The sequence below is a fragment of the Augochlora pura genome, chromosome 9 (assembly GCF_028453695.1).
Source record: "Augochlora pura isolate Apur16 chromosome 9, APUR_v2.2.1, whole genome shotgun sequence".
Lineage (NCBI taxonomy): Eukaryota > Metazoa > Arthropoda > Insecta > Hymenoptera > Halictidae > Augochlora > Augochlora pura.
The window spans coordinates 12,668,951-12,693,238 of NC_135780.1; the positions used below are offsets into that span (position 1 = coordinate 12,668,951).

The window sequence follows — 24,288 nt, forward strand, 5'->3', positions numbered from 1 at the left end:
GTGGATCGCCATGGGCGGATAAGAAAGAATCTAGCTGTCCTAGAGGAACCATCACCTGCGGTATGCTGCCTACTTTACGAGCCTTGGCATCCAAAGGTTGCGAGATCAGCCAGGGCACCATCTGCCTGGTACCATTTGACACAGACATGGACTCCGCGAGCCACCTACAAATGATCCTCCTGGAGGCCTATTGTCGCGAGACAGGTATCAAGGTGTTACGGGTGTCCAGGGAAAGGATAAGAGATCATCTCTGCCCGGGAAGCTGCGACTTATCCTGCGTGCTAATCTCCAACGACGATCCATATTTCCTCGATCCTCCAGAGTGAATTTACGGATTGCTTGGGAAGCTTCCGGAACGGATATAGTCTCGACTGGACTCAGTCACGTGATCATTTTCGAAAAATGGCGGTTGAGGAACACCGTTGGACCTACCGAAGAGTTTCTAATCGATTTCCCGCAAACCAGTGTGTTAGCGGACTGATGGATCGTTAAAAAAGAGCTCATTTGATAACGGACGATGATTAGCACTCTTGAGATAACAAGGATATCTACGCAACTTGCGACAGATATCGATCGCTGTGAACGTTCGTTGGATGCCACGTCGATTGTCTTACGGTAGACAATCTGCGGTATCCTACAGTGCGAAATGTAGCAAATTGCAAAACTCAAACAGGCAATGTTATCTTCGCCGTTTAACGTTGTCCAGAGCAATTGTAACTGCTCGAAGTCACGTGTGTATGTATGTGTGCACGCGCAACAGATTACTGTAATTTTTCACAAGAGGATTCGATTGGAGTTTATTTTTGTAATTGATGATTGCAGGAATTGTTGTAACTCGATAATTTTTTTGTAACTGCATATTTGTAATTAACGAATGTGACTCTGGTGTACGCTCGTATCCTTTCGCCGTTCTATTCCAAGATAATGTCCATGAGTTTCTTTGCGGCCGACAAGGAGGCTGACCCAGAGTCATTTAATTTCGTCTAAAAATTTTCATTGTACTCCTTTCTATGAAAATAAAAATGACTGCTCAAAACAGCAATGCTCGTCGTTACATCATTACGTCCTTCTCCATTTTGCGTACAAGAAGCATTAACTAGAACTTCTTGTTTTGGTTTATTTACAGCTCGCGAAGTACTTGAAGAACTCTAATATCTCGTCTATGGAGGATTTAAAAATCCTGAGCGTGACGTGAGTAGGTACATTAAACAATAAAAAGGTCAATTATCGCTTAACGATGCTCAACGTTCATGTTGAATTAAATTAGAAAGATTCGTGTAGCAATAGAACAAGGTAAAAGTAGACTGTTGTTCATTGAATTAATTACGTAGACCCACCTCCGAGATCACTTTCCATTTCTTCGGAAACTCAGAGGATGGAGACAGGATACGTGAGTCTCTAAACAGGCTGGTGCAGCGTCGGCGTTTGAGCGAGATCTCCCTGGAGTCGACTCACTTCACGTTTCAGCAGAAACCGGCTCTGAGACTAAAGGTATCCGTTTATTGAATTATTCATACGATAATGTACCCTTTGTTGCGAATTACTATCATTCGTCAATTACCTCTCCTCAGAGTCTCCGCCTGAATCAGGCGAGCGATCATGAAGTTCATCTTGGGGATGAAATCTCTCTGTCTTGCGTAGCTCAGGGCAGTTACAATATTAATTTTGCCTGGTACAAGGACAACATGCTGGTGAATACAAGCAAAGCTACCAGGTAAGGAAAAGCGTAGCTTCACGTTATCTATTTATTGAAAGGTCTAATCCCTAGAGGGCCTGAACCTTTTAAACAGTAAGGCCAGAAATAGTTTAGAACCTGGGGAATAAATCCTCTCTCCCAAGCACTTGACCTAACGAATATCATACCGCCCTGTTTATGACTGTCCATCAGGAATATCCGGTACAAGCACCCTCCAAATGATGGTTCAGACCTTCACACATCGCTGTTGATTGTTGAGAAAGCGACTATGCTTGACGCGGGTCAATACACTTGCCAAGTTGTCGAATGGGGTGTACAACAGTGTAAAAGCATCTACGTTGACGTAAGGGACGAGCCCAACGTCAAAGTGATGCCCATGAGCGCTACCATAGACAAGGTAATTCGATACCAATTCCCCTAAATTGATTTGCTAATTATTTTCATTGTTTTAGGGAGGTAGCACGCAGTTGACATGCATGACACCTAATATGCCCAATATAGGGATAGGATTTGGTTGGACAAAAAATAAAGCATTACTGAAGCTCGAACTCGGCAGCGAAGTTTGGGAGGATCTCCATCCTGCAGGAAGCATATTGAAAATCACAAATGCACAGGTACATTTGTGGACATTCATCCAATGTGATTTCTTTCTTTAACTGTATTGTTGTCTTCTTCCAGAAATCTGCCATATACACCTGTAACGTGGCAGATAAGTCCATGTCTGTTAGGGTCGAAATAGTTAACAGGACACTCATACCGATTTGTCGAAAAGGCAAATCTCAGGACCTAACTTGGCCCGGCACAGCTCCTGGATCTGAAGCGCTGCTGGAGTGCCCACAACATTTTGTTGGCGACAAAGTATCCAGACTGTGTTCCATGAAGGACGCTACAACGCCTGAATGGCAAACGCCAGACTTTTCTCATTGTTTGTACGAACCGTTCACCGCACAGTATAACAAGGTACTAGCCCTATAATTAACTTCATTAATTCATTGTTGATAGTAACTATGTTATCCCTATTTCAATGTATCTAGTTCAAGAGTCTCACGCTGGGTTATCAAAACACCACAGGATCAGAGACAATACTAGCCTTTAGGGAAATTTTATGGTCACGTGCATTGCCACTCTACCCTGGTGAGGGAGATCGTATATTGAGCATATTGGCAGAAATCGAACGTTATCAGCACAGTCTTGACCCATTAGACCTACACATTTCGACAGAGCCTCTGATACGAATTATTAGTCGAATACTTAATGATGAAAATTCGATCTTGAGTCAACAGGTAAGGTGATACTGATAGATCGACGGACAAAAACATATCATCCATTAATAATTTTTAGAAAGTCCTGCTGCTTCTCCAAATGACGCAACGGAGTTTGGTACAGTGGTCGAAAGTAGCCAGTGAACCTTACAAACATCTGTCTATGTCTTCTTTGGCAGTAGACGTTCAAGAACTGCAGCAACACAATGGAGACAGCATCACGCATTCACTTCAGATCCCAATAGATGATTCCATGTAATTATCACCTGCAAGTGATGATAGATTTTCTCTTGATATGACTTTCTCTTCTTAGGTATCCAAGTTGGTATGACGATAAAGTCACGATAAGATTATGGAAAAAGAGACAGAGAAACCTAAAGTCAAACAACGGTCTGAATGGAATCGTGGTGGTCTACAAAAATATAGCACAGTTTCTTCCAAGTACTTACGTTAAGGAACTAGAGTGAGTGAATAGAGCAACACGAAGACTACAGCAACTCTTCGTTTTATTAATATAAATGTTTAATTTTTATAGCGATGGTACTGATCTTGAATTCCGTATCAATTCTCGAGTCATCGTAGTTGCGGTACCAGGCTTCAGTCCCGATAAACACAACAAAATATGGGTAGATCTACAGATGAGACACATTCAGAATCAGTCCAGTGCCTGGAATGTGTCGTGTGGTCTCTTAGAAAACGCCGGCAGCTGGGATTTGAATAGTTGTATAGTCAACACTGTACCAGGAGATGCTACCACTCATTGTTTATGTCCCAACACGGGGACCTATGCGATTTTTCTAACAGCGCGTGCAGTGAGAGTAGTATTAGCAAAGAAGGAGCAGACTACATTCATTGTCATATTTGGATGTGGCAGCTGTTTGATCCAATGTTTTTTGTCTTCCCTAATACTTGGCACTTTCTGGTGGAAACATAGAGATTGGTTGAATTTCTTGAAACTTCAGTGCTGTAGTGCTCTAGTAGGAGCAATGGCTGTCTTCATATATGCTGTGCATAACAATTTACCTGAGGTATTTGGGATACCTTGACACCTTAGAAACTGCATATCATTCGTACAAACGCATCATTTAATTCCAGAGCTCATACGCTATCGTGGCGATAGCTCTAGAAGCTTTCCTTCTCGTTGGCATGTCTGCACCCATATCAGAAGCGTTGATTATCTATGCCGGATTGACGCAAGTTCGACCCAGTCAACACTTTCAGCCAACAGTTATTGCAGTCATTACTGGTAGATTTAAATGTGTTATAATAAGAACTAAACTCCAGATTGGAGCTTGCTGTAATATGATAATCTGGTATGATACAGGTGTCCCTATCTTAGCTGTGCTGACCACCGAGCTCACACACAAAAGTACGAGATGGAGACACGAGTCCTGGTGGCTGATCTTTGGCAGCGGGGTTTACAACATATTTGTTACTTGTGCCACTGTGATGTTTCTAATATTTGTATTACTATATTTAGGTATTTTACATAAAGCGCATGCTCTGGTTGGCGAGAACGTTATGAAGAAAGAAGCAATAGAAGCGAGGTATAGCGGCAGTTACGCTTGTGCAAGTGTTCATAATTTCATAAGAATTAAGATGCTTCTTTTTGTTCAGACTACGAATGCTTCATCGAGCGGCCATTGTCATTTGCGGTGTAATCTCTATAGAAGCATCCTCTATCTTCTACATAAACTCCACCTCTATCATCTTCCACTATGTATTCGCGTCTTTATCCTCTGTTCTGGTAAGAACTTTACGCTGACAATTCTAGCACCAGCTATTAGCTATAAATGATCTATGTGCTTCAAGGGGTTCGTTATAATAATGGTCTACATTGTGAGCGGTGAGTTGGCAATTATCGATTCGATTCTGAAGAAACTGGCATGGAAACAGAGCACAGAGGAGGAGATTACATCTGAGCCAATTAAAGGTATCTCATGAAAGTGAGCTACAAACAGGTTGAACAGTACGTTGAACTAAAACTGGGTTCCTGTAGTCGATGTTTGATGTCTCCAAGTAGTAGTCATATTCCTATTGAAGTCTTCTAGTTTGTACATTTACTTTTCCCTTCAACTGAAATAGAAGCATTTGAGAAACATACTCTAAGATATATGTAAAGATTGAAGTCTTGCTTACCTTAATCATAGAATCACGTACACCTATTAGTCTTCTTCTAAAGGAATATGGTTGCTACTCAGAAACTGCAAAGAATATCAACTGGGAATCTAGGCTGCACAAGTTAAATATCTTATTAGAGATGAAATTTGTTTAAACTTTGGCCAGTGTGCTCAAAGAGCGCCGCAGAGGTGGAGAACGACACGGCACCCCCTCCATCATCCTTGGGCTTAGGAGAGTCCTACATAGAAGCTCGAGGAATCGCAGCTGGTAGCATAGACATGCGCGAGTTCGTGAACGAGACGTCGTCCTCGTACTCGAAACCTTCCGTCCCTGTCGCTAACCGGTTTTTGCCGGAGATACACATCGACCATTCCGACGACATAAATTTAGAAAATTACAGCACTAGCCCGCGAAAGTACCAGGAGGCCATCGCATTCGACGCCATATTTTCTCCACGTGCATCCCGTTGCATGAGTGAGTCTTACAATAACAGTGAATGCTGCAGCTTTCGGGATTATGGGAAATATCGTAGTGAACCGCAGAGCCAGCAGATTTTCATACCTCACAATCCCGCACCGGAAGCCTCGGCGAAAGTTTTGTGCAGCGCCGATGTTGAGTCTCGTCTGACCGGCATGCCGGATGTTACTTTGGCTGTTAAAAACGATGTTGAGATACTGCCTACCAGCGAACTGAAAACTAGGGAACATGTTAATGTTATTCCTGATATAGCGAACACGACGGAACGCAAGCAACCCGATGGAGAAGAAAAAGCGCCGGAAATCGTGGTCACGAATTGCGAGGCCACATCAAGCGGTATGCTAGATCGAATCTCTCATGATCTTGATTATCTATTGAACCGCACGAACTCCACAGACGGCACTTAAATTGCGTCTGACATACCGATCGTGTTCACCGATCTAGTTAATGGGGTCAATTTCTCCGTAATCTTAACCCCTTAAAGGGTTAGACTACTGTAACCGTCCGAAAAAAGTAGGCGATTTTCATGTGTCTACAAAATTGCAATCTACAAGAAAGCTAGATATTTGATTAAGAAATTTTATATTTTATTTTGGACACGTTTAAATTAAAAGCAATTGCACACGTTATGCCAAAATGATTGTGAACCAGGTCAAAGAGCATTTACATCGTCAACTTTCTGTATTTAATTTTATAAGCTTTAAATTATCATTTGAGCGAGAAGATTCAATCTTTTTGCATTATCACAGTAGTCTAACCTCTTAAGCAGCGTGCTCAATGTTTTTCAATGATAGCGTTTTATAAATATAGTAGAACACATTTCTCTCGGATTGTTTGGATTTCGCGCCCATGCTTCGTATTTAAATATCCTGCCGACTTCCACCAAACGGCCGGATCTACTCGCATCATGAGAGTGCGCGAAATTCGAAAATTGTTTTCAAAATAAATCGAACAACTTAAGTCCTACTACATTTATTATAATGTCTGGTAGGTCTAATAGAAACACTATTCATTGAGAAGCATTGATCTATATAACCACCGTAAAATACTCGAACACATTTTAATTGATTTTACAAGTTAGCCGTTTTTATGAAGCATCACTTTACCAATTTCTGTGTAGTGGCAGAAACGTACAGGGAAGTTCTAAACAAATAAAAGAACTGCAGTACTTTTTAAAAAATGTTATTATTATCATCATCATTTATAATGTTGTTTAACGTTATGTCTGATCACGTAACAGAGACCTAGCGTTGTAAGAATGTTACATTACGCTTGCAATGTGTTAAGCTAAACAACTCGGAAGATGTACAATCTCACTTTTTCTTTACAAACACATATACACTCTCTCGATGATCTCTCTCTCTCTCTCTCTCTCATTAAATGTTCTAAAAAACATCAATTACTAAGAAGACTCTTTGTTAAGGACGTTTTTTCATTGTGCTCCATCCATGAAAATGTTTTACATCGAAGACAGCTCATGTTTGTCCTTCCACTATTAAGGTCATATAAATAAATTTTGTATAGAATACATTATTTTTTCGGACTCATGTTTTCCGTTTCCACAGATGTCCAGGTACAAAGTACATAGGAGAGCAGAAGCCGAAACTGATATCAGGAAGACAGGAGCGACAGTTTCAATGAAACGAAAACAAATTTCAGGCAGTGGAATTCCGAGTTATAGTATTTATTTATCACTGTCATCATACAGCCCTTCTCATAATATCCACGATTTAGTCGTCGTACTTTTTTCTCTTGTTTTTATAATTTGAATTATAAAGCTATACACATTCAATTTAGTTTCGATAAGTCTACTTACATACTTAAGATCGAAGTTTATGTTGCTGGTAATAGTTCTTTTTTTCTTCTTCTTTACCACTAGTATGGTTAGTTGTTCGCTTAGTGAAATGCGTCACTGAAATTTCTTTTACCGAGGTACGAAATTGGAGCAGTATTTTCTTGGCCAAGCACGTGTTATAAATGCAAAAAGACATAATAAGGTCGGTGTTAGTTTGTTAGCACTCGAATATACCTATATGACTAGTTTTCTGTGTCAACAGATTTTTTTTCTTAAAAATATAAATTATTTACAAGGATTTCAGCTAATTTTATCGAGATTTAATAACCTTGGTTTAATCACATCAATAATACCGAAGTATAGGAGGGCCGTGGCTGCAACTGATTACTATTGTTTCTCCTTTTATTGTTTTTTTTTCTTTGTAAAAGAAATAATAAACAAAACAAAAAGAAACAACACCTGGTCTCTTTCTTTTATTTCATTCATTATGAACAGGAAATATAATTTGGTAATTTGAATGATTCGGGGGGTGGGGGGATGAATTACAACATGTATTGAGTATTTAAGCGAAAATAAGTGCGTAGTTCATAGTCTTCCTCAATATTCATAGTTTTTCGCGTTGCCTTTCGATCAAGCTAATTCCGTAGCTAATAATTAAATCATTATTTCGTTTCCTCTCGCCTTCTCCCAATCCGTCAAATTGTATATACAAAATAAATTTCTATGATACATTTCGTCACGTTAAGAATACAAGGTAATTTCCTTCGATTTCTTTTCATATTTATTATTCCTTTAAATGATTTACCCAAGCTCTCGAGGAATTAAAACGTTTTCTAGTAAAAATGCCCTTTATATCAGCCTAATGATGGGTGACAACAGACACGTGAAACAGGAATAGACTGATTCATAATAACTAGACGCAGTTTCTTACACTTGTTACACTCGTAATCTCAACATTCTCTTCAACTGAAATCGTAGTACACGGTCTTTATTTATTTATTTTATTTTCTCCTTCTTTTTTTATTTATAATCTCACTTCCTAAAATTATTTTATAGCTTATAAAAAAAAACGAAAAAACAGTTGATGATCCGATAAATGAAAAGAATTCAACATGGAATAACTTTGTGAAGAAAATCTCTCGCGTACCCAACAAAAATCAATACTAGATTATACTGCGCGTCGAGCCTAGTGGTTTAGCCACGGCACCTTTTCTTTTTATTCTTTTTTTCCTTTTTTTGTTGTTTCTTTTAATCGTTTTTAATTCCATTCTTTCCTCCTGTTTACTTAAATATAAAAATACATAGCCAGTCTATACATAGAGCGTGCAAAGTGGCACAGTGAACTGAGTTACCAGATATCCTGGATGGTTAACTACCGCTCTCAGTATTCGTCGGTGGTTCAGCTTCGTCGTGACTTTTGCTCGTGTTACTCGACACGGGGAGACCTGAGGTTTTTGGCAGCGGGTTAGTTACACTATCACTATTGGATGTTGTCGCATTATACATCGAGTTATCAAAGTGTTGCAAGCATGGAAATTCTGGACCAGGCAGCAGTAAAGTAGTTTGGGTGGGAAGATTAGTTAATGATACCATTCCTGGTGTCATCATTTGCTTGTTAAAGCAACTCCTTAATGCCTCTTCGATTAAATTCGCTATCTTATCACGATCGTTCTATAAAAAATCATCGTACTCCCTTTAAAACGTTGCTCGTATGAAAGCATTATTTTCTATGTCTGGGGAGCAGAAATTTAGGCGTCTCATACTGTCCCTAGCTTTAAAAAAACATTTTACAGCAAACTAAAGAATTGTAACACTCTTCTGTCATAGATAAAATAAATTATATCGTTTTAGCGTGCGACCTTGTTTCGTACCTGTTGAACATCAACCAGGAGTTGCTAAGAAATAAGAATACGTATCCACAATGATGAGACGCCTAACATCTTGCTTCCGCGTCATAGCAATAACATTGCTCAAGGGGGCTATAATAATTACCTCGTTAATGAACCCAAAATGTACAAGTTCCTGCGCAAGAAGCAGCGACGTATCTACTTGGCTCACAGGACACGTTAATTGCCTATTCATTTTGTCGTCCATTCGTAACAATATTGTCATCTATAAAATATATATACCAAGCGTCAAGTACAGGAAACGATTTGTCAACGATGGATTCTTACAGTAGTAACATTTCACTTGGTCACTCACAAGTAATTCACAACTCTCTTCTCTAGGCTTAACGTTACACATCATATTAACTACTCTTCGAGACTCCACGTCCACTGGTTCGGGTGTAACCGATTTCACCGATTCGGTCACCTCGGGCGATATCGCCCTAGGCCGAACTGGTGGTGGTAGTTTCGCCATAAATGCTGTCAACGGGTATATTCCATATCTGTCGGCAGAAACAATCATTGGTATCGTTAATATATCAATGTCAGTTGTCGAAAACTCACCCCTGCGATAACCGTCTACCATCGTCAGGTTATACTCACTTTACATCCTCGACAAACTTCTCTAATTTTTCTGTAACAGGGATATCACTTAACCGAATCTGCTGAGGTGGACGACCTTGGTATCTGATTTCGGCTACCACCGTGTCCGGTCCGTATAGCCTTTGCAATACCTCGTCGGTTATAGTTTCTGAAATGTTGGCTGAAACAGCGACGAGGTTTTATCAGTTTCCTCCTTAATGTTACATCATTAGAACCGACTTATCATCTAGCGTTACTTAAACAATTGCTATGTTATAATTAGTGCATCTACTGTCGTAAAGTGATAGAAGATAACGTAGGCAGAAATATTACCCGAGGAGAATACATTTAGTTAATTGTACATTTTTGTTTTTTCTGTCATTAAAATGGGTTTGGCAGAAACTTACTAGCTGAATTAACCAGAGCATGGGCCGCGAGTAATTTCAACGAATGTACTTCGAACAAGACAGGATGAAAAAGAAGTTCCCTGGCACTTGGTCTACTAAGCGGATCTACTTGAAGACACTTCCGAATGAAATCTTTCTGTTGGACATCGTCTAAAGACTCTATCGTCTTTTTAACGTTCTCCTCTGTTACAATTGTTCCGCTATCACCATTCCCTTGGATTTCTAACGCAGCCATTTCCAGGGCGCACATACCAAATGAATAAATATCAATGGCAGGTGTTACAGAATCTGTAAAAATACAAATAGTTTTAATGGACAATCCATTTTAAACCTTGACATTCTAATGAATCCCTTACTTCCATATTCCGGCGCTACAAAATGCATGTTCTTCATGTTTGCTCTACAAGTTTTCACGTGATGGTGGATCGCATCCGGAGCCACTGTAATTAGAAAAAGAAAAGCGATATCAGTCTCTGACGCTGTGTATTCCGCTGTGCACACACGAAAGTGATATATATTTGTATGATAGATCTTGACAAGCAACGTGTTAGAAAATCGTTTGTACGAGGCAGCAGGAATTCTGTGAGAGATATCCTGAGTACAAAAATATAAGAAAAAAAGTTTTAAACACGGTCTTTTGTCGGAATTGCCCGCCACCTCTGCCATAACAAGTAAATTAATAAACCGCTAGAAAAATTGTGTTGTAACTGAAAGTTTATCCTAAGAGTAACTTGAGCCCTCATACAGTTAATATTTTTTGGACACATTTATATGTCACGAAAGTGTCTCTTGAATACCGGCAAGATATATAATGCAGTATACAAAATTTTATTATGCAGCAAATGTAAATTAAAACATATACATATATATATACTCGATTATACTAGCACTCTGAAGAGACACTTTCATCGAGTAGCGATGAAACTTTTAGCAACGGGAACGGAATTCAAGGATCTCGTTTTATTGGTGATCAAGGGGACAAAAAAAATATTAGAATACAATAGAGATGCGTGCGCTGAATGGTTTCAGGAGGACCAAGGTACAGAAAACGGTCTAGCCTTATCGTAGATGATAATTCATCGACCCGAGGGATGAATAGTGCAATGTAATGGCACTAACGGTATTAAACTAAATAAATATTAATATTTTGTAGGAACATATAACCAGTCTACCAGTAATTAAGATGTATATAATATATATACATAAATGAGAATGTTTACCTCTGTACGCCTAAATTACTTAGCTGGCAATAGTCGTTGATTATCTGCCAAATGTATTTCCATCAAATTCACCATCTTTTTCAGAATTTACACCAATCGAGGAAGGTCGCTGTCGCTCGATCTATTCCTCCGGATGGGCGAAAGTACGATTGTACTTCCTCTCTCTTCAAAGATCTTTGCTGTGTTTTTGTTTCATTATCTAGATTAGCCTATCTGCTACAATTAAAAATGAGGACTCAAGTTACTCCTAATATGTAAAAGCAGTTTATACACAATCTTTCTAACAGATTGACGTTACTAATGGACATGTACAACAAAAAAACTTCTATGTATGCATGTATGTATATGTATGTAGAACGATTACAGTAAAACACAGTTACAGTGATTGTAAGAAATGGTATCTAAAGTGATTGACTCAATATTAAAATGGAGTGCTAAAGTCACATTGAAGTTTCCAGTAGAGTTATCGGGGATATCCGTAGAAATAGTAATCCTTTGCCCCACATCATTGATCTCGTTACAAGAATCAATTAACATTATCTCGCTCGAGAAAGATTACATTATAGCGCCAAACGAGACTTTCTTTGAACGACAGAAATGAATCACGCTCTCTCTTCCACACATTTATATGATCTTTTTAGGATTTGTATCAAAGTATTGTTCATACATCAGTTTAGTTCGATTACATTATCTGTCAGGCAGAGATTGATTCGATAATTGTAGAAAAATTTATATTTATTACTGTCGATTGGCTTATCGTACGAGACAATCACAGTAATAGCAATATACGTACTTTGCATGTACCCCATGTAAGAACAAAATAAATACCAGTTAGGTTTACAGTTGTTACTTTTAACTTCACCGATTGGTTGTTAACAATCCTATACTGTGAAATATTTTTTTTTTTGCATTATTTTCTTCCGTGAAAATTATGAGAAACAAAACTATTAGCCTCTCATTGTCCTGTGAATAAAAAAAAGGGAAGCTCCTTGCAAACTCCTATTCCAGTGTACACTAAATTATTTCATTTTAGGATAAGTGCTCTCTTCAATACCTATGAGCAACTATGTATTCATACTTGTTAGCAGAGTGTTTCATTACATAAAGTACAATATATATATATATATATTCAACACTCTGTACTTCCAAGAAGATATATATATATGTATATATATATATACATATATAATAGCTTTCTCAAAATGAAAACATTTTTACATTTTGCCACGAAAGTACTTACCCGAGCCAATTTTTACAAGTCCATTATGTTGAATAAATATAGTGTCACATGTGAGATTTCCGTGAATAATCGGAGGTGAACAGGAATGTAAATAACTGCAACAATTTTAACTGAATTAACATACATAAGATATATTTATAATCGATATAAAGAAACAATTTACCTCAGTGCAGATAATATTTGGGTACACCAACGTTTCCATGCTTGCAGGGGTAATTTTTTTACATTACGTTTCGTTCGTTTTAGGAACTGTTTTAATGACCCAGAGGACATATACTCAGTTATAAATATAACCTGTTAAACAATAAAAAAGAAATATGATAAAGGTATAAGCAATATTAAGAATTTCAAAAGCAAATAAATAGGCTTATGTTTGACCACTCACCCGAGGCTTATCATTGTGAGTATCTGTCCAATACCTATGAAATTTAACAATATTTGGGTGTTCTAATTGTGTCAGATTCTCAAATACAAGTTGTATTTTTTCTTCTTGTGCTTTGAAGTTTTTCCTCTCAGAAAATTGCACCTCATTCCAAACAACCTCAACACCTTCCTCCGTGTCCATTGCCAAATAGGCACAGTCGATTCCTGGTACATCACGTTGCTCCACCTGAGTAATAAACAATATTCATGAGTATACATTATTCTATGCATGCGAGCACATATACACACACACTTTCAACACACTAAATATGTTGTTTGCACGATGCAAATCAACAGCATAAAACGCAAAAAGTTAGTTTTATTTATAGCTATAGTTTACAAGTGTAATATATACATCAATTTATTTACAAAACCAGGCTATTAATACAGTGTAAGGATCTATATATGGAGTAACAAAATATATTACTGCAATCATTCATATTCAAGTTACTCAAAGCACAATTCAAACAATATCATGCCTATTTGCCATTACATTAATGTGACCTTCCAAGGAATTTAAGGAGGGGGAGGCTGCTCGCTCGGAGAAGGGATTGTCATTGTAGGTATTCTCATTATACTAGACTAAAGCAATAAATATAGTGTTCCTGCCTAAATTGAATAATAGTTCTTCGAGCATTACAGAACATAGACTGGAATGCATACAAAACAGAAGAGATAGCCTATTTTCGTTTAAATAGACATACCTCCATTTCAGTGACTTCGTTTTCACTGCCTCTGGCTGCTCCAAAGGTAGAGCCTTCGGCTAACGTGGACTTGGAACCTACGTATACCTAACATAAAATAATAGTTATTGTACAACAAATAGACAAACATATCTTTTACTTTTGTTTAGTACTATTTTACAACCAAAACAAACATTATTGGTATTACACTGAAATAAACGGATGTTTAATGTACAAAAAAAAAAAAAAGAAATACCTTAAGCATTATAAATCAAACTTAAATTCTCTTTACAACAATTTTATGTTCGCTAAAGCTGCAAGAAATAACAAAGAGAAACGTGTTAGAACAAAACAGTCCTGTGTTAATGTAAATATAGACCAACTATGCCAATTTATTTTTGGGATGAAATATGAAAGTGATTGCCATTGGTAAAAGCTTAGTGCCAAGAAGTTGTTGGAGATCGATCTGTAGATACTGCTCGATGGAAGATATTTCATACTTACAAAAACGATATGGAAAAAATATCTATAACAATTACAGTTTAAATACATCTTTGTATATACATTAAAATGTTCCAACTTTCTTGTCGTTTCTTAAATACTTAAAGAAACGTAATCTTTCAAGATAATCACAAGAATTCCACCCATGTTCGCAAGTGTGTACCGATCTTGAACATTGTTTATACTTCTTACTATGAAAGTCATATCGGTCTCGTGGCAGCGATTGAATCTATATGATTCACGAGAAAGAGGTTTCTGGCAGAGAACAGTTATTCCCAGCTGTTCCATACAAACTCCGTGACAGTGGTTACGATACATACAGAGAACATACACTTCCAATGTGTTAGGAGCTGTACAAACCGTGATGAGCCCGTATCCATGTACGAATGGACAAACATGTGATACGGATAGACATATCGATGAATTACATGGTGATGAAAAGTAACATATGAGAGATGGAGAAGAAGAATTGTGTACCTCTTCCCGGCGTTTGAGCCACCGCCCGCAGGGGCTCTCCTCCAGGATTTCACTCTCATCCTCGGAATCTTCACCACTTTCCCGCGGTGACTTGTGCTCTGGGTCCGTGCTGGAGCGACTCCCGGGCATCACACACGCGATTAATTGAAGGAGCAGCACCGAACAGAGCACAACACGGCCAAACTCATCGGTGGCTATTATCCGACGGAGTTGCTCCTCAATGTTGCATTTATGCACCGCCGCCGAGTAATACACACGCGGGTAGACACGTGAACGTGGAACGAGGAGCCAGCAGCGAACGTCAAGTCTGGAGCGTATGATCTGGCACCAGTAGCAGCAGCAGCAGCAGCAGTAGCAGTATCAGTAGCAGCAGCACTCACAGTGACACATGCAGCGACAACCCGAGTCGCAGGAAACCCGAGCTGCGATATTTCTGATCTTACGCGGTCACGCGCACGAATCCACAGTTTTTGGACTCCCTCAGGGCTTGGCCGGTGTACCGGACATCGCGCGAGCCGCTCGCTGATCACACTGTCAAAATAAAAACCTCTGCTATGAGCGAAATAGGTTCGATGTGACATACACTCTGGTATTCATTTTCGCTCTGTCTTCGGTCACGTTCGCCCAGTATGGCGATCACCGTGCACCGCACCCCTTTTCGAGTCGATCCAACCGCTATCTGGTGACTGCAATGACAACCACGTTCACAAGATCGTAAAAGCCCGTGTTCTGCAGCACCAATCACGCAACACTTTCGGCGTTGCGTGCGACAACCATAGCGCAACGTAGTTCGTGATCGATCACAGTGTTTCTCAACTCAACCTTTCTGTTACGATTCAACGCGTTCGTTCGGTACGGTAAGCAAATGTTGATAACACAGAATTTTTTAAAATCTAGTAAACCGAAGTTACTATGTATCATATAAATAAAAAAATAATACATATTTATTAAAAACTTTTACGTAGGTTGAATAATAATGGTCTACCTTCTTCTGCCCTCCCTGGTGACATGATGTATATGTCAAAATTGTACGGCGCTACGGAAAGAATGGAGTAAGCAGAAATCATCAATGGATATTTTTCTAGCGCGTATCATTAAGCAATATATATACATATATCTCGACGGACATTTAATAACTTAGTCCCAAACACGGTACAATCTCGCCGAGACTGTTGTCGCAATTATTAAACGTAAGTTGAGAAGCACTGTAGCCGATCAGTGTAAGAAGTCACTTACAAATCACTGATTTGAAATCAGGTGATGCACCGTACTAGATTTGTGCCACGAGATGAATTTATTCGAGTAATTAAAAATTGAATATATTGTATCGCAGAACAAATTAATTAAGTTTGTCTTTTTAAAACTCTGATTGAAATTTTCAGATGCGCTACAATTTATAGCGATCGTCAACCATTCGTAATTTCGTAACTTTCAACAATCGCGTGGTTATTGTTGAGTTTACTTTGTAACGAATTTGCAATTTATTATGATGGCGACCATCAACAAGCTGGCTCTGTTAGAAGGCGCGAAATTAACAATTCTTGACGAAGGTGAGAAAACGTGTGTCAGTTTGAAGACAGCATAGAATAACATGTTTATTAATTTGTACATATTTTAGGGGTAGATGCAATGTATGCTAGAAAGTTAATCGCAGGATGGATACAGATGTGGAAAGATCTAGATCCTAGTAAGACGTTTGATTTATTGTTGTTCTCTGATCCAAAGTCTGCGTATAGGCATGAACCAGAGCCTTTTAGGTCAAGCAATGTAAATATTCACGATTATTACACAGTCGATGTGAATCAACTTGATGCCAGTACCTTTAATGATAAGAACGTTGATACTCTTGAACATATATTAAAAGCTATGGAGACAAAATCCAGCGTGATCATAGATTGCCTGACATCTTTGATATTGTTTGTTGGGTTGCCCAAAGCATTGTGGTTCTTAGAGAAATTAAATAAGGAAGTAGATCGCAAATTGATTTGCATCTATAGACGAGATTTCATGCAGTGTCAGATTCCTTGCATCGAGGCATTAGGTAACAAATACATGAGAATAGAAAGGTTTCATGGTATACATACGAATGATAGTATTAACTATATGGTGGAGATTACACACCGTAAGCCAGGTGGTAAGATTTTAAGGCAACAGAAATTAGTAACTCAAGATAGCACTACTTATGATATTCAATCAGAAAGAATTGAAACAAACAAAAGATTAGATGCAATATATAAAAATGAGAAACAGAAAGTTGAATCTTCATTTAGGATAGAAATAAGCGAACATGAAATGAAACAGAGAGAAGAAACGGTGTTACCATATATGATCAATTCGAATCCAACCAACACATCAAAAATTCATTATCAACCAGAGGACATTGATGACATTGATGAAGAAGATCCAGATGATGATTTGTGTATTTAATTTTTGTACACGAAATGCATTGATAACTCATCATGGGATATTAATATACACAAATTCGATGTATTCATATTTATGCCATTGATAGCTTAAGCAGTTATTTATTTTATACTTGTTTTGCATTTTATACAATTTTGTTCAAAGCCACATAGATGTATAATATTTTATTACTGTAACAACAGCCTCCCAATGAAAAATTCACTTAAAAGAATACTGGAAAAGTACAAGCCTTATTAATGCATTGTTTTTTAAAATATATTAGTTAGAAATTATCTTCGTCGGTAGTTCATTGATTCATCTAAAACAGTTTTGTAAAAAAATATAAGTGCTTCAATGACTTTGTCCCAAAAAGGAGGCTCGATATCGTGTAAATTCTTAACATTTAAAAATAGAATGTTATATATTAATATTCATCTTTGGCATCTGTTGTAATATAGATATATCACTTTCATCTGCAAGATCTGATTTTATCATAAAATATATGTGATAGATATAATTGTTACACGAGATCAAAATACAGCCTCGAATAAGTTCATTCCATACAACACGTTTTTCAACAAACGTATATATAAATATGTATATATACACAACATACAATATAGAAATTCATTCACGGATATGTAAAAATTGTTACAGTAAATTAATTTGTTCAATAACAGAGGGAAATAAATAATCTCACATATACATATTCGCAATGAATTACATAGAATCTACATCTAAAAAACAAAAATAAATATTAAAAAAATATTTCACATCGTAATACCCTAAAAAATAAATTAATTGATTTAAAATGGAACTACAAAAATGAATTTAAAATTCATGGAACTTGTTCGGTTTTAGGCATTAAAAATGTAAAGAGTATTCTCATCGTTGAAGTGAGAAGTACCATCAATATGTTGTACTACTCTGCTATCTAACAAACTGCGACCATATCGAACTGCTTCATTTCTATCTTGTGCAATGCCAGCTTCGAGTAGCCAATTAACTAAATCAGTTCCGGTGAAAACACCTTTGTACATCTTTAACATGCGTCTGCGACAGAAGGCAATGCGAGCACGACATTCGGCTAAGTGGCATCGGTTGAATTGTTCCCGGATCATCTTTACCTCTGCGCTTAGCTCATCTTCGTGTGGTAACTGCAACTCTTTCCCTAAAAACATTTAATATACCTTAATAATAGCATACCTTAGACATAACAGAAACCTGAATATATGATTCTGTATCTTAGATAGTAACATTAAACTTGATCATGTAGGGTATATACATCTATGATAGTTAAAGAAAACAAACTGGATACTTCGACATCATTAACGTCTGATATCTTAAGTAGAATGAATAGAAAGAGTAATGATCCCACCGGCGCGCCATTCTCGGCAAAATTTTCTGAACCAGCAGCCCAGTTTCCCTAGGCCAGGGTCCAAGCCGAAGATAGCAAATGCGATTAAAGATTGGCCAAAGTTCAAAGCAACGTCCAAGAATGTCAGTTCCGCGTAAACTCCGGTCAATTGTTCCATAATTAGTGTACCAATCGATATGGATAAGCCCTGTCGCAGAGTTGTGTAATATTGATTACATTGCAGCTACGCGATAACATGCGGGTGACAATTGCGCATATTGCCAATGGAAAATTCTGCTGTTTACTTACAATGAACATAGAGCATAGAAGCAAAATGAGAAATACTAAATGTCGAAGTATTTGCGGATCGTCTGCTGCGTCGCGTTCGCTCTGCAGAAACAGATCGCAATCGTCGATTTCGTTATTGTTACCTCTGCACACTCCATTCGGACAACTTTCCGAATATTCACAGCCAATACTGAAATCATTTAGCAAATCTATGAGGTAACAACGCACATTTTCCAGTATAAGTAACAATTTACTTATACAAACTTTACTTACATCGGTGTGCTGGAAGTAGGCGAAACTAGATCCTCTACATCTACTACACGCCTTTCGCCACTGTCGTCTACGGAATTTTCTATATTGCCTGTTAAATTTCTGTAAGATGCCGAGACGTGTTGACGCTGATATCTTTGTTGTAGAACCAGACATCCCAAGGTCACTGCAAGAAAGATAAAGTTGACAGGAGGTTTCTGACCTTATTTATCTTTTAATCCAGTGTCAACATACCTATAAAACAAAATATCAACACGAGGGTAGACGTAGCGGCTTGAGTTCTGCCGAGTTGAAAGTTAGGATTCCTGAAGTCAACTACTATTTGCTTCGGACTTAATGTACTACACAATGTAATTGCTATTAAAAGCGGAATCCTGCAAGCACATATAACTCACAACTACGTTGCTAAATTATTTATCATAGATAAAAATTATTGATTCTCAGCGTACCCCCATGCAACAGGAAAAAACCATTTCTGCATCTTTTTGACAAAGTTCAAAGAACGAGAACTTAGATATAATAATGTTGCTGCTATGGCCATTGTCCAGATGCGACACGCATAAACACCGGTGGTTATTAAAATGAATTGGATGTACCTGCAATAATATGTAACATATAATATGCACTATTCAAATTAGTAGAATGAAGAGTAGGGATTAGGTTACCATAAAAGTGAACCATTGCTATGCTCATCAAGTTTGGTCCATATAATTACGCCTATAGCTGTGGCTAGCTAAAAACGTAAACATCTACATAAATATGTTTAATGTATATTGCGTGTATTTTAAAATGAAATGCATTGGTACACACCTGTGCAACTACAATGCACAATGTACAGCGATGAGTAACACATTTATACTTCTTTCTTTTCAATGCTACAAAACAAATTATCAACCATATGCAAACTATTATCGAGGCAATGCTCACATCAAAGGAAAATACGTTTAGTTGATGTACATAATTTACTGGTGTGACTCCAGCAGAAACTGCATCAATTAATTTCGCCGACACAAACATAAGTGGTGCAGAAATAAATGTACAAGCAACCATTGCTGATGCTATCAAGTCAGTTTCAACATTGTATCGAAGAGTGAAAATGAATAGAGCTGGAGCTGTTGGTATAGTTCCATACAAAAACCCGTATGTACTCAGGTCTTGGGTGTCTGTAGCATTTTCTCCAGCATCCAATAAGATAATAGATTCTCTTATAACCAATGGAAGCACCAACAATTTCACGCATATCAATATGCCTGGTATAACCAAAGCAGTGCCCTTCAAAGTGTGCACTTTCCCAACCATCATTAAACCGAGCAGGAAAAGTGCACTGGCAGAGAATGCATTACCAAACACATCTAGAATACTGGCAAGTGCGCAAGGTATTAAATGATTAAAGATAAGATTTCCCACTATCCCAAGTACAGTCATTAGAAGTATTGGATTTAGTGCAATCCCCTTCATTATAGAGTAAATCATATTTTTGTAGTTTCTATGCTCTTCATTCTGGCGCTTGCCAATTTCCAGCAACACAAAACCGATTGGATTTAAAATAGCTAATGATATCGGTGCCATTAAATAAAGGTATGCAGCATATTCAGGGTGTACTTTTCCATATAATGCAGCAACTAGAAGATCACATTATTAGTAATATAATATCATCAAGAGCGTATATGCATTATGTCCCGGTTTACTTACTCATAGGATATCCTATAGCAAAGTCATTACTCTGGGTGGTAAATATCGCAAACAGTGCAGCACAGCCTGGATTGGAAGCTCTTCTAATAGCTAGAGATACAGCAAGAACAACAACAAATATGCAACTCTTTGCTAACAAAACGGCAAGTAAGAATTTCCAATTTACTAAAGAGAAGTCAAGTTTTGCTAATGATGTGAAAATTAAGGATGGTAGGGCAAATGTTCCTACAAAGGTGTTCAAGCCGTTTGCTTCTATTTTTGTGATGATACCGAATCTCCCAGCAATGTATCTATAGAAATAAAACAGTATGATGGTCGTGATAATAAAATTAGACTTACAAATTGATGTATAGAAAATTTACCCGCATAATATGATAGCAAAACATTGTATCAACGCAAGATACAAGTTATCCATAGGTTCATTTCCCATTTGGGAAAGTTGCATTCCTTCCATGGTCGACATGATTAATAAACTCGCAATTTAACATTCAATGATCACTCTTCTTTGTATAATTTAATTACATACAATTGTCATCTCACTGATATGACTGTACAGCTGTACCATAATGGAAAGTTACAAGAAGTAGCATTACGAAATATGAACTTCATGTCAACTTCATTCTTACTTCTGCTAATACTGCTTTTACAAATACGACCTGAAAAATAAAAAAAATATACAATCAACAATGTCCTTGTTAAGGTTAATGATCATATGAAAGTTCAATTCATTCACAAAGTTAATATAGCGGATGCATTACTAGATGAATGAATTAAATTCTCACATGATCAACAAGTCAGTACTATTATTCATTACAATGCATTATAACATTGAATCGTTTGATGTGACAGTTGACATATGTTCGCGTTAAAGACAGTCTAATATCAGAAAACAAAATATACGATGCTACAGTTCTTATTATCAACCATTAGAGGGTATAAAGTAAATGAATTGAAAGATGACAGTATTTATTGTGCGACTTATGCGAGAACTTCAATTATCGTGAATCACTGTGGGCATGTCGAGTGTGTTGATTATGCACGATAAGAAATTAAATAAGTACGCACAAGAGACTGCTTGTAAACTTGCCAAAATGATCGTGGCAATTATCAACGGTATTCAAGCGTGATAAAAATTACTTATATGTACAACACCGTGTTCACAAAATATTCAAAATGTGTATACTGTACACGTTCTGCATACGGATAATATTCAATCTTATCGAGGCGCACGCGACATCGATAATTCTCCGTTGATTCATCCGATTGGTCACCTTCTATCACGTGCTCTCGACAAACTTGTCAGAGAACAATATTTGAACTTTATGTTCGCAACGGGCTTGATATCTCTTCAGTTACTTAACAAAAATGTCTGTAAAAAATCGAAGGTTAACAATCGAAAGCTTCTTAATAAATTATTTCACAGCAATAGCATTTTCCTTCGTAAATCGACAAGTTATCTTCGACATAATTCATAGTAACTTATCTTGAGATTATGTACTTTGATAAGATAAAATATTAAAAATTTAATCATCAGTTCTTACGGATATCAAAACCTTTATTTTAATTACATTAAGTATTGCCCAATACTGAAATATATAGTAAAAAATGTATTCGATTGATACGGTTTTAAAAGCCAGACACTTCGATAAACGTAAATGCTATTAACATGATCGAGCAACTGTCCATTATCAACTTGACATGTTTGTGAGAATTTATATGCTAATAAATCACTTTGGGAGGCTAAACATTAAACTGATGTTCATTATTTTCGCTGACGGATGAATTACATGAAGCATAAAACAGAAGAATTTATTTATCTAAAATTTGATTAGCATAAATCCCGAACATATGTAAAATTCGAAAGTTGCTGTGTAAATGGAACGTGAAAATAATAGGTAAAATAAAATAGCGAAGAAAATTTCTATTTCGGAAACGATTAAATTTTCAATAAATATTGTTCAACGCGTGCGAATAGATACGCGAGCCCGCGCCTGTCACGTTCCAATTAAAAGTTGATAAGTAAGTAGTAAGTAGCAATATCTTGATTGGACATATTGAAATAGCTCGTATAGATTGTATAAGCAACGCGTTTAACGCGTAAATAGTGGGAAAACTGCGTCGCTACGTAGGAGAACAAAAAATATTCGTTATCGTTTGTCGAAGGAAAATTTGCTTAACTGTCCGCGCTGATAAGCCAGAATATTCGCGTCAATGTTGAAACTTATTGTAAAACTACGTTGCGACAGATTTTGTACTTGGACGCAACGCTAAAACGAGTCTTTTTCATCGCTGAATCGATATCAGACATTCTAAATATTTTGTATTTGTACTATTTGAAAAAATATTAAATTTTATTTCAATTTAAACAATTTTCTGGAAAACGTAATCCATTCAGTTAGATCTACGCTACATCGACACGCACACGCGTATAGTTGCTGCGTGCCATTCACGTACTAGAGAAGTGACAGGTAGAATGTAAATTTACGTCACTGACCTCCGTGAATTATAAATTCTTGCACCTTGCACAACAATTGCAATCTAGAGAGCAAGAAAGAGAAAGAGAGGGAAACGTACCCAGTGAATTCTTTCGAAACGATTCGCGCTTAATCTATCGATCGAGAGGTTAGCAGAAACTCATAAACACATCCTGAGAACAAAGTATCTACATATAGGAAGCCCCTGTTATACGTTTCCCTGTTCACGGATTCGTTCACAGAACGTATGATTCATCCGTAACACAAAACTGCTCGCATACAATGCCCTGAATGGAAAATCCACTCAAATAGGTAATAAAAAAATCTCCTCATGATAAGAAATAGACTGACATTACACTATACGATACGCTCTGTAATTGTTTTACATATAAGAAAACTAACCGTGTAAATTATTTTTCTACTTATCGCAAAACACAAGAAGTCCATTAAAACTTATTGCGCAACGATATGCGAAAGCTATATTATTGTTACAGGTGTTTGGTCAAATCTGGCCAAATTCCACCAAAACAGTTGGTTTATTTCCAATTTACTTGAACAAACCAAGTAACTACGCCGCGGGTTCATTCTAATCGGCATACATACGTTTCCAATATGTGTATATACATGTGGAGTTAGTATCAGATCACATTATTATCACGTGGCCGATAGACAACGCTTTTAACGCGATTATGTAGTAATTTGCACGTGTATAAGCGTGTACGTGAAATAAAGATATCGTGACGTCAATCGATCACTAAGGCGACGCACGGAAACGGTCATTGCGATAAGATTTTTGTTAAACGAAGAAAAACAAAATCAAATCCCGTTGCAAGGTCATGTTGAATTAGGTTGTTAGAAAGTCCCGGTCGAAGTTTTATGACCAGCGGCATGATAGGCCAGAACAAACCCAGGGTCCAGGTTTATCCAGTTTTTCCTGGAACTCGCGTGTAATTGCGTTAGCGTTTCGTTCGAAGAGAGTCGTTACTCATCATGACGTACTTCAAGCCAGACGATATGCTGACGTAAGGCTTCGA

At 37.4% G+C, this 24,288-nt stretch overlaps 5 protein-coding genes across 15 annotated transcripts in view; 3 read left to right on the top strand and 2 right to left on the bottom strand.

Moving 5' to 3' along the window:
• The window catches only part of LOC144475385 (uncharacterized), a 1,918-nt gene extending 876 nt beyond the window's left edge, over window positions 1–1,042 (top strand). Inside the window, exon 2 of the mRNA XM_078191244.1 lies at window positions 2–1,042. Coding sequence (XP_078047370.1) covers window positions 2–326 — 325 coding nt within the window. The 3' untranslated portion in view covers window positions 327–1,042. The remainder of the gene's footprint in view (window position 1) is intronic.
• Window positions 1–8,178, top strand: part of LOC144475377 (uncharacterized) — a 21,329-nt gene extending 13,151 nt beyond the window's left edge. Inside the window, exons 7-21 of one of the 3 annotated variants that reach the window (XM_078191218.1) lie at window positions 1,127–1,191; window positions 1,332–1,491; window positions 1,572–1,714; window positions 1,889–2,093; window positions 2,149–2,310; window positions 2,375–2,656; window positions 2,731–2,979; window positions 3,038–3,213; window positions 3,272–3,421; window positions 3,494–3,986; window positions 4,054–4,505; window positions 4,576–4,705; window positions 4,771–4,891; window positions 5,245–5,892; window positions 7,122–8,178. In XM_078191218.1, coding sequence (XP_078047344.1) covers window positions 1,127–1,191; window positions 1,332–1,491; window positions 1,572–1,714; window positions 1,889–2,093; window positions 2,149–2,310; window positions 2,375–2,656; window positions 2,731–2,979; window positions 3,038–3,213; window positions 3,272–3,421; window positions 3,494–3,986; window positions 4,054–4,505; window positions 4,576–4,705; window positions 4,771–4,891; window positions 5,245–5,892; window positions 7,122–7,144 — 3,459 coding nt within the window. In that variant the 3' untranslated portion in view covers window positions 7,145–8,178. Of the gene's footprint in view, window positions 1–1,126; window positions 1,192–1,331; window positions 1,492–1,571; window positions 1,715–1,888; window positions 2,094–2,148; window positions 2,311–2,374; window positions 2,657–2,730; window positions 2,980–3,037; window positions 3,214–3,271; window positions 3,422–3,493; window positions 3,987–4,053; window positions 4,506–4,575; window positions 4,706–4,770; window positions 4,892–5,244 lie in introns of all 3 variants that reach the window. The other 2 variants (XM_078191219.1, XM_078191217.1) reach the window with 2 other exon arrangements.
• On the bottom strand, window positions 6,936–15,379 carry Madm (MLF1-adaptor molecule). Of its 2 annotated transcripts, XM_078191229.1 has the most exons (11): window positions 14,771–15,378; window positions 13,814–13,900; window positions 13,072–13,296; window positions 12,850–12,980; window positions 12,687–12,781; window positions 10,583–10,666; window positions 10,227–10,514; window positions 9,841–10,000; window positions 9,554–9,740; window positions 9,344–9,463; window positions 6,952–9,022 (listed from the first exon to the last, which is right to left on the bottom strand). In XM_078191229.1, exons 1-11 carry the CDS (start codon window positions 14,897–14,899, stop codon window positions 8,720–8,722), a joined length of 1,809 nt encoding a protein of 602 aa, XP_078047355.1. In that variant the 5' UTR covers window positions 14,900–15,378; the 3' UTR covers window positions 6,952–8,719. The 2 variants fall into 2 exon arrangements, with proteins under 2 accessions (XP_078047356.1, XP_078047355.1); XM_078191230.1 differs by lacking the exon at window positions 13,814–13,900 and having other exon boundaries at window positions 6,936–9,022; window positions 14,771–15,379.
• A 15-nt stretch (window positions 15,380–15,394) lies between these two features.
• On the top strand, window positions 15,395–17,278 carry Elp5 (Elongator complex protein 5). 5 transcript variants are annotated; one of them, XM_078191239.1, is made up of 4 exons: window positions 15,395–15,627; window positions 15,736–16,027; window positions 16,153–16,320; window positions 16,389–17,278. In XM_078191239.1, the coding sequence occupies exons 3-4, from the start codon at window positions 16,257–16,259 to the stop codon at window positions 17,195–17,197; spliced, it is 873 nt and encodes a 290-aa protein (XP_078047365.1). In that variant the 5' UTR covers window positions 15,395–15,627; window positions 15,736–16,027; window positions 16,153–16,256; the 3' UTR covers window positions 17,198–17,278. The 5 variants fall into 5 exon arrangements, with proteins under 5 accessions (XP_078047365.1, XP_078047363.1, XP_078047367.1 ...); XM_078191237.1 differs by having other exon boundaries at window positions 15,736–15,960; XM_078191241.1 differs by having other exon boundaries at window positions 15,736–15,822.
• A 655-nt stretch (window positions 17,279–17,933) lies between these two features.
• Anchor (integral membrane protein GPR155 homolog anchor) lies at window positions 17,934–23,436 on the bottom strand. Of its 4 annotated transcripts, none has more exons than XM_078191227.1 (11): window positions 23,355–23,436; window positions 21,143–21,436; window positions 20,781–21,070; window positions 19,899–20,710; window positions 19,754–19,821; window positions 19,538–19,684; window positions 19,323–19,462; window positions 19,092–19,254; window positions 18,840–19,008; window positions 18,552–18,738; window positions 17,934–18,344 (listed from the first exon to the last, which is right to left on the bottom strand). In XM_078191227.1, the coding sequence occupies exons 2-11, from the start codon at window positions 21,241–21,243 to the stop codon at window positions 18,031–18,033; spliced, it is 2,391 nt and encodes a 796-aa protein (XP_078047353.1). In that variant the 5' UTR covers window positions 21,244–21,436; window positions 23,355–23,436; the 3' UTR covers window positions 17,934–18,030. The 4 variants fall into 4 exon arrangements, with proteins under 4 accessions (XP_078047353.1, XP_078047350.1, XP_078047352.1 ...); XM_078191224.1 differs by lacking the exon at window positions 23,355–23,436 and adding an exon at window positions 21,846–22,118; XM_078191226.1 differs by lacking the exon at window positions 23,355–23,436 and adding an exon at window positions 21,595–22,118.
• Window positions 23,437–24,288: the final 852 nt, after the last annotated feature.